Genomic DNA, 7690 nt, shown 5'->3' with positions numbered 1-7690 from the left:
AGAAAACTTGCAGAGAATAGTTGCTTTATTACTGGCAAAATGAAACTGAAATTGAACATGCAGCACTTCTTGCCTGATCTTTAAAAAGTGCAATGTTTGTATATTTGCTGTACAGGCCAATCATATCATAGAAATAATCAAATTTATTGGAAATTCTCATAGAAGTATATTTCAATTTTATCACGAGATGAGCAAAATCTAGATGTATTGTGGATGATTTATCTTGCTTGACATTTCTATATTATTTATCAACACTCTTCTGCTTCAGTTCTGAAGTCGCTGATTTTTTTACAAACTTCTGCATCAAATACGTAACAGTATGGATGCCAAGGAAAGACAATCCTGCAACTAGAAGCCAGTTTCGGCGTAACCATTTTTTATTCCTCATTCTTCTGTCAGGCTGCAACAATAAAATCTCTGCATTCCAATTTAATGTTACCTGCAATTAGAAAACGTGCACAGTTAGTTTGTACTTTGACAAAATCAAGTTTTCAATCATAAAATTGTAGAATCCTACATTAGAGTGGAGACCATTCAATCTACCATGAGCCTGGTTCTTTGAAAAGGTTGTCCAATTTAGTTCCACATCTCAGCCTCGATACACCCATATGCCGGTAAATTAGTCCTCTTCAACTACATACCCAAGTAGCTTTTAAAAGTTACTGCGAAATCTGATTCTACCATTCTTTCAGGAATGTGCTCCTGACCTTAACAATTCTCTGAAATTTCCCATCTGGTTCTTTTGCTAAATATTTTAGATCCATGACCTCTGGTTACCAACCCACCTGTCAGACAAAATAGTTTCTCCCGGCTTGCTGAATCAAAACCTCTTAATTTCGGATACTCTATTCAGTCTCTCCTTGGCCTTTTATGTTCCAAGAAGAACAATCCCAGCTTCTCTCCACATTTGTTCTATATCTAAACTCTCTCATCTTAGGTATCGCCCATTTAGATCTCTTTCATACCCTCCCTCGGTACTTGACATCCTTCCTAAAATGTAATGCCTAGAATTGCACACAATACTCCTACAAGAAATTTGTAAAGCTTTTTATATATATTGCAACTATTTATAAAGCCAAGTATCCCATTTGCTTTCTCCACCATAGATGGGCTCTTGCAAACTATTTATAATCTAGTTTTGTGTATTTTTGCACACATTTCATCCATCATAATTTCTGTGGTAATTAATTATTCTCTGAAATACGAATCATTATTTGACATAATTAATAGTCAGTGTACATTACCTAATAAATCCAGTTACTATTTTCCCTTTGGTTGGCTTTCTGCTTGGATGATGTGTGTCACAATTTCAGGTTCTGGAATGTAGTCTTGGTTTCTATTTTTGAAGGTTTCACTCGACTTCATATTATACCATCCCCAATGAATCATCGCAAGGCTTGTTCCCATAACAATTAAAACCCTGTAGTTCTTCCAAATAGTTCTGAGACTCATGCCTAATTTAAACAATCACCTGTAAATAAAATAACATTTAGTCAGTGAAATATGAATAGTGCACTGCTAAATAAGGTCAAAAGGACTGAGGAATTAATACTCGAACAATAGTGCTTAAGATTAGAATCGTAGAATCCCTTCAGTGCAGAAGCAGGCCGTTAGGCCCATTGAGCCTGCACTGACAACAATCTCACCCAGGCCCTATCCCTACGCCCTATTTACCTTGCTTATTCCCCGTCACTAAGGGGCAATTTAGCATGGCCAATCAACCTAACCCACACATCATTGGAATGCGAGGGGAAATTGGAGCTTTGGGAGGAAATCCATGCAGACATGTGGAGAATAAGCAAACTCCACATAGACAGTGACCTGAGACCAGGATTGAATGTGAGTCCCTGGCTCTGTGAGACATCAGTGCTAACCACTGTGCTACCCTAGAGATATGGAGAAGCAAAGGGTGAAACAAAGACACAAAGGTATTTGAGAGTGAAGATTTTGAAATTCATGTGGTGGGAAGTCAAGAGTGTGCAGAATTTGGTGCGTTAGGATGTGGAAAAATTGGAGCTTGTACAGGATGTAGTGGGGAGAGCAGCAAGCAGGGCATTGGGGAATCAAATTTTTGAGGTGAGCAAATTGGATAAAGATTTCAACAATAGTTAAGGCTGCAGAGTGCACAACAAAGCAATCTTCTGTCAATTGGTTTGTCATTTATTTCAGAGATGAGCAAGATACCAAGGTTGAACAGGGGCTTTCAGTATAAGTGTACAGCCAGGTGCAGGATGAATCAGTCATAAATAACCTGACAGCAACCAAACTCAATGGCTTCAATCTTGTCCAAACTGTTAAATAAATGTACAAACTTTTAGTTTAATCTATAGGCAGAACGAGGATGAAGTCTTCATAGAACCCCTACAGTACAGAAGGAAGCCATTTGGCCCATTGAGTCTGTACTGACCACAGTCCTACCCAAGCCCTATTCCCGTAACCCCACACATTTACCCTAATCCTGCTGACACTAGGGTCAATTTAGCATGACCAATCCACCTAACCCGTACATCTTTGGACTGTGGGAGGAAACCAGAGCACCCGGATAAAAACCCTCGTAGATGCGGAATGTGCAGACTCCACACAAAAAGTGACCGAGGCTGGAATTGAACCTGGGCCCCTGACACTGAGACAGCAGTGCTAACCACTGTGCCATCTTCAGCTACGCTGTTAACCAAGGCAAGGGGTGAGGAGAGGCAGGGAGTCACCCTGTTAACTGGGGTAGGGTGAAGGGAGAGTGTCACCCAATTAACCCAGGCAAGGGGCGAAGGGGGGTGTCACCCAGTTAACCCTGGCAAGGGATGAAAGGGAATATTGACCACATTAACCCAGGTATTGGGCAAAGGCATGGGGAGTCACTCTGTTAACCTGGGAAAGGAGTGAGGGGCCCCATTAACCCTGACAACCAGTGAAGGGGGCTGTCACCCAGTTAGCCTGGTCAAAGATTGAGGGGGGTGTGAGAATCACCCTGTTAACCTGGGAAAAGGGGTGGGGGGCAGGGGCAGTAATAGTCAGTATTTGTCCCTCAATCACAAAAAATAACTTCAATTAATGATGACACTTGTGGGATCCTGCTGGGCCCATCAGGTTTCCTAACATCACAAGCAGCCAGTGCACAGAATCATATAATCCCTGCAGTGCAGGAGGCTATTGGCCCATCAAGTCTACACCGCCCACAATCCCACCCAGGCTCTATTCCCATGACCCCGCTTTTATACCTTACTATCCCCCTGACACTAAGGGGCAATTTAGCATTGCCAATCAACCTAAACTGCACATTTTTGGACTGTGGGATGAAACAGGAGCAGCCAGAGGGAACCCACACATACACAGGGAGAATGTACAGGCTCCACATAGGCCAGAATTGAACCTGGGTCACTGGCGCCGTGAGGCTGCATAGCTAACCAGTGTGCCGTCCCATCTGATGAAGGAACAGTGCTCCAAAAGCTCATGATTCCAAATAAGCCTGATGGGAGAGTCACCCTATTAACCTAGGTATTGGGCAAAGGCATGGGGAAGTTACCCTGTTAACCTGGGCAAGGGGTGAAAAGGGGGTGCCATCCGGTTAACCTGGGAAAGGGGCGAGGGGTGCAGGATGAGGAGAGTCACTCACCCTGTTAAGCCGAGCAAGAGATGACCTGGTGTTGTGAGATTTCTTTCTTAAAAAAGTATAGGAACCTTAGAATCCCGACAGCACAGAAGGCCATTTGGCCCATCGAGTCTGCACCAACCACAATCCCACCTGGGCCCTACCTCCATAACCTATTGCATTTACCCTCCTAATTCCCCTGACACTAAGGTGCAATTTAGCATGGCCAATACAAAAACGTGCAGGTTAGGTGGAAACCAGAGCACCCAGAGGAAACCCACACAGACACAGGGAGAACCTGCAGACTCCACACAGACAGTGACCTAAGCTGGGAATTGAACCCGGGTCTGTGGCGCTGTGAGGCAGCAATGCTAACCATTGTGCCACCGTGCCGGTGGCTACTTGTAGAGGGGCCTCTGGGAGCAAGGTGAAAGGTGCTATAGAAATGCAACATTTAAAAGAGAGAGAGAACATTTCCTGATAGCCTTCCCTTGAGGGAAGGGAATCATCTTTCCAAATAAGACAGGGGGAGATGGTGGAGCTGCCTCCTGGGGGTGGAAATGCCCCTCACTCTGAACCTAGTCCCCCCTCCCCTCCCCCACCACCACCCCAGTCTGAGCCCAATTCCCACTTCCCCTGCACCCCTCAATTTCACTCTGAACCTCGTTTCCACCCCCCCCCGTCACCTTGAGCCCAGTTCCCTCTCCCCCACCCCCTCCCCTCCCCAATCTCAGCCCGGTTCCCCCCTCCCCAATCTCAGCCCGGTTTCCCCCCCCACCCCCAACTCTCAGCCCGGTTTCCCCCCCCACCCCCAACTCTCAGCCCGGTTTCCCCCCCCACCCCCAACTCTCAGCCCGGTTTCCCCCCCCACCCCCAACTCTCAGCCCGGTTTCCCCCCCCACCCCCAACTCTCAGCCCGGTTTCCCCCCCCACCCCGCACTCTCAGCCCGGTTCTCCTCCCCTCTGCCCTCACCTCCAGCCTCTCCGCCATAACCCACACACACACACACACACACAAATGGAGAGGCCCCGGGCAGTCGCTCTCTTCACTGCCTCTCCCGCCGGGGACCTGGGCGAACACCAGCCCGGCTGCTTCTCTTCCTCTCAAAACCCTCCGAAAATACTTCACATTTTATTTTCAATTAAAAAAATACGGGCGGCATTAATCGGGCGACGGGGTTAACTTGTTTCACAAAGATCAGGCACCGCTGTAGCCAGCCACCCAAGCCGCTGATCAGTAATATTTTATATTCTGAATCTCTGTGTTGATCTTTCACTCGGTGAGGCACCGGCACCGCGCTTCCGGAGCATTTTTATCAATGTTTTTAACAGCATTTCCCCCGGGAGGGAGGGAGTGGCGCATGCGCATACGCCACGCGAGACCCGTTTGAACGGCGCCGGATTCGAAACGGTCAGAGCGCGCGGGGGAGTAGGTTGGGGGAAGTGGGTGGTTGGGAGGGAGGGGTTGGGTGGGGGAGTGGGTGGGGGGTTGGGGGGAGTGGGTGGGTGGGGGGTTGGGGGAGTGGGTGGGTGGGTGGGGGGTTGGGGGGAGTGGGTGGGTGGTTGGGTGGTTGGGGGGAGTGGGTGGGTGGGGGGTTGGGGGGTGTTGTGGGGGAGAGGGTGGGGGGTGTTGGGGGGGAGTGGGTGGGTGGGTTGGTTGGGGGGGAGTGGGTGGGGGAGTGGGTTGGGGGGTGGGTTGGGGGGGGAGTGGGTGGGGGGTGGGTGGGGGAGTGGGTGGGGGGGGGGTGTGGGGTTGGGGGGGAGTGGGTGGGGGGGGGGAGTGGGTGGGGGGGGAGGGTGTGGGGGAGCGAGTGGTGGGAGCGGGGGGAGGGTGTGGGGGAGCGGGGGGAGGGTGTGGGGGAGCGGGGGGAGGGTGTGGGGGAGCGGGGGGAGGGTGTGGGGGAGCGAGGGGAGGGTGTGGGGGAGCGAGTGGTGGGAGTGGGGGAGGGTGTGGGGGAGCGAGTGGTGGGAGTGGGGGAGGGTGTGGGGGAGCGAGTGGTGGGAGTGGGGGAGCGAGTGGTGGGGGAGGGGGTGGGGGGAGCGAGTGGTGGGAGGGGGGGAGGGGGAGTGGTGGGGGAGCGAGTGGTGGGAGGGGGGGAGGGGGGTGCAGGGGGGGGGGGGGTGTGGGGGTAGGGGGAGTGGGGGGGGTAGGGGGAGGGGGGGTGTGGGGGTAGGGGGAGTGGGGGGGTAGGGGGAGGGGGGTGGGGTAGGGGGAGTGGGGGGGGTAGGGGGAGTGGGTGGGGGGGTGTGGGGGGACTGTGGTGGTGGGGGTAGGGGGAGTGTGGGTGTGGGGGGACTGTGGTGGTGGGGGTAGGGGAGTGTGGGTGTGGGGGGAGTGTGTGGGGGTGGGGAGTTGGATGGGATGGGTGAGTGGGGAGGGGGTGGGGGGAGGGGGTGGGGTGTGTGGGGGTGGGATGGGAGGGGGATGGGTTGGGGGTGGGATGGGATGGGTGTGGTGAGTGAATGGGATGGGGAGGGGGTGGGGGGATGGGGAGGGGGTGGGGGGATGGGGAGGGGGTTGTGAGAGTGGGGGTGGGTGTGGTGGGTGAGTGGGATGGGGAGGGGGTGGGGGTGGGTGTGGTGGGTGAGTGGGATGGGGAGGGGGGTGGGTGAATGGGATGGGGAGGGGGTGGGTGAGTGGGGGTGGTGGGTGAGTGGGATGGGGAGCGGGTGGGGGTGATGGGGGTGGGTGTGGTGGGTGAGTGGGATGGGGAGGGGGTTGGGTGAGTGGGATGGGGAGGGGGTTGGTGAGTGGGATGGGGAGGGGGTTGGGTGAGTGGGATGGGGAGGGGGTTGGGTGAGTGGGATGGGGAGGGGGTTGGGTGAGTGGGATGGAGAGGGGGTTGGGTGAGTGGGATGGGGAGGGGGTTGGGTGAGTGGGATGGGGAGGGGGTTGGGTGAGTGGGATGGGGAGGGGGTTGGGTGAGTGGGATGGGGAGGGGGGTGGGGGGGATGGGGAGGGGGGTGGTGGGGGATGGGGAAGGGGGTGGTGGAGGGATGGGGAGGGGGATGGTGGGGGGAGGGGGAGGGGTAGGGGGTGGTGGAGGGATGGGGAGGGGGATGGTGGGGGGAGGGTGAGGGGGAGGGGTAGGGGGTGGTGGGGGATGGGGGGGTAGGGGGTGGTGGGGGGATGGGGAGGGGTAGGGGGTGGTGGGGGGATGGGGAGGGGGGGTGTGGGGGTGGGTGTGGTGGGGGAGGGGGTGGGTGTGGTGGGGGGAGGGGTAGGGGGTGGTGGGGGAGGGGTAGGGGGTGGTGGGGGGAGGGGTAGGGGGTGGTGGGGGGAGGGGTAGGGGTGGTTGGGGGGAGGGGTGGGGGTGGTGTGGGTGGTGGGGAGGGGTAGGGGGTGGTTGGGGGGAGGGGTGGGGGGAGGGGTAGGGGGTGGTGGGGGGGAGGGGTGGTGTGGGTGGGGGGGAGGGGTGGGGGTGGTTTGGGGGGGAGGGGTGGGGGTGGTTGGGGGGAGGGGTGGTGTGGGTGGGGGGGAGGGGTGGGGGTGGTTGGGGGGAGGGGTGGTGTGGGTGGGTGGGGGGAGGGGGTGGGGGTGGTTGGGGGGAGGGGTATGGGGGAGGGTGGTGTGGGTGGGGGGGTGGGGGTGGTGTGGGTGGGGGGGAGGGGTGGGGGCGGTGTGGGTGGGGGGGAGGGGTGGGGGCGGTGTGGGGGGGGGAGGGGTGGGGGCGGGTGGGGTGGGGGGGAGGGGTGGGGGCGGTGGGGGTGGGGGGGAGGGGTAGGGGCGGGTGGGGGGAGGGGAGGGGGGGGGGGTGGGGGGCGGGGTGGGGTGGGTTGGGGGGAGGGGTAGGGGTGGGTGGGGGAGTGAGTGGGGTGGTGGGGGGGAGGGGTGGGGGTGGGGGGAGGGTGGGGGGGAGGGGTGGGTGGGGGGTGGGGGGGTGGGGGTGGTGGGGGTGGGTGGGGGTGGGGGGGGGTGGGGGTGGGGGGGGTGGGGTGGGGGAGGGGAGGGTGGGGGTGGGTGGGGGGGAGGGAGGGGGGAGTGAGTGTGGGGGGGGTGGGGGGGGGGAGGGGAGGGGAGGAGTGGAGGTGGGGGGGGAGGGGGGGGTGGGGGGGAGAGGGTGGGTGGGGGAGGGAGTGGGGGGGTGGGGGGGGAGGGTGGGG

General features: G+C 56.7%; 1 protein-coding gene across 1 annotated transcript; it reads right to left on the bottom strand.

The window, feature by feature from the left end:
- Window positions 1-7: 7 nt before the first annotated feature.
- On the bottom strand, window positions 8-1357 carry LOC145350757 (uncharacterized). Its single transcript, XM_080200020.1, has 2 exons — window positions 1245-1357; window positions 8-439 (listed from the first exon to the last, which is right to left on the bottom strand). Exon 2 carries the CDS (start codon window positions 386-388, stop codon window positions 242-244), a length of 147 nt encoding a protein of 48 aa, XP_080056146.1. The 5' UTR covers window positions 389-439; window positions 1245-1357; the 3' UTR covers window positions 8-241.
- Window positions 1358-7690: the final 6333 nt, after the last annotated feature.

This window comes from Carcharhinus amblyrhynchos, chromosome 12, assembly GCF_965287045.1.
Source record: "Carcharhinus amblyrhynchos chromosome 12, sCarAmb.v2.hapA, whole genome shotgun sequence".
Taxonomy (NCBI): domain Eukaryota; kingdom Metazoa; phylum Chordata; class Chondrichthyes; order Carcharhiniformes; family Carcharhinidae; genus Carcharhinus; species Carcharhinus amblyrhynchos.
Note: the sequence above shows the minus strand (reverse complement) of the source record. Positions and strands in the feature narration are given on the sequence as shown.

Coding starts and splice junctions, on each gene's coding strand:
- LOC145350757 (XM_080200020.1), bottom strand. CDS start 388: ATGAGGAATAAAAAATGGTTACGCCGAAACTGGCTTCTAGTTGCAGGA.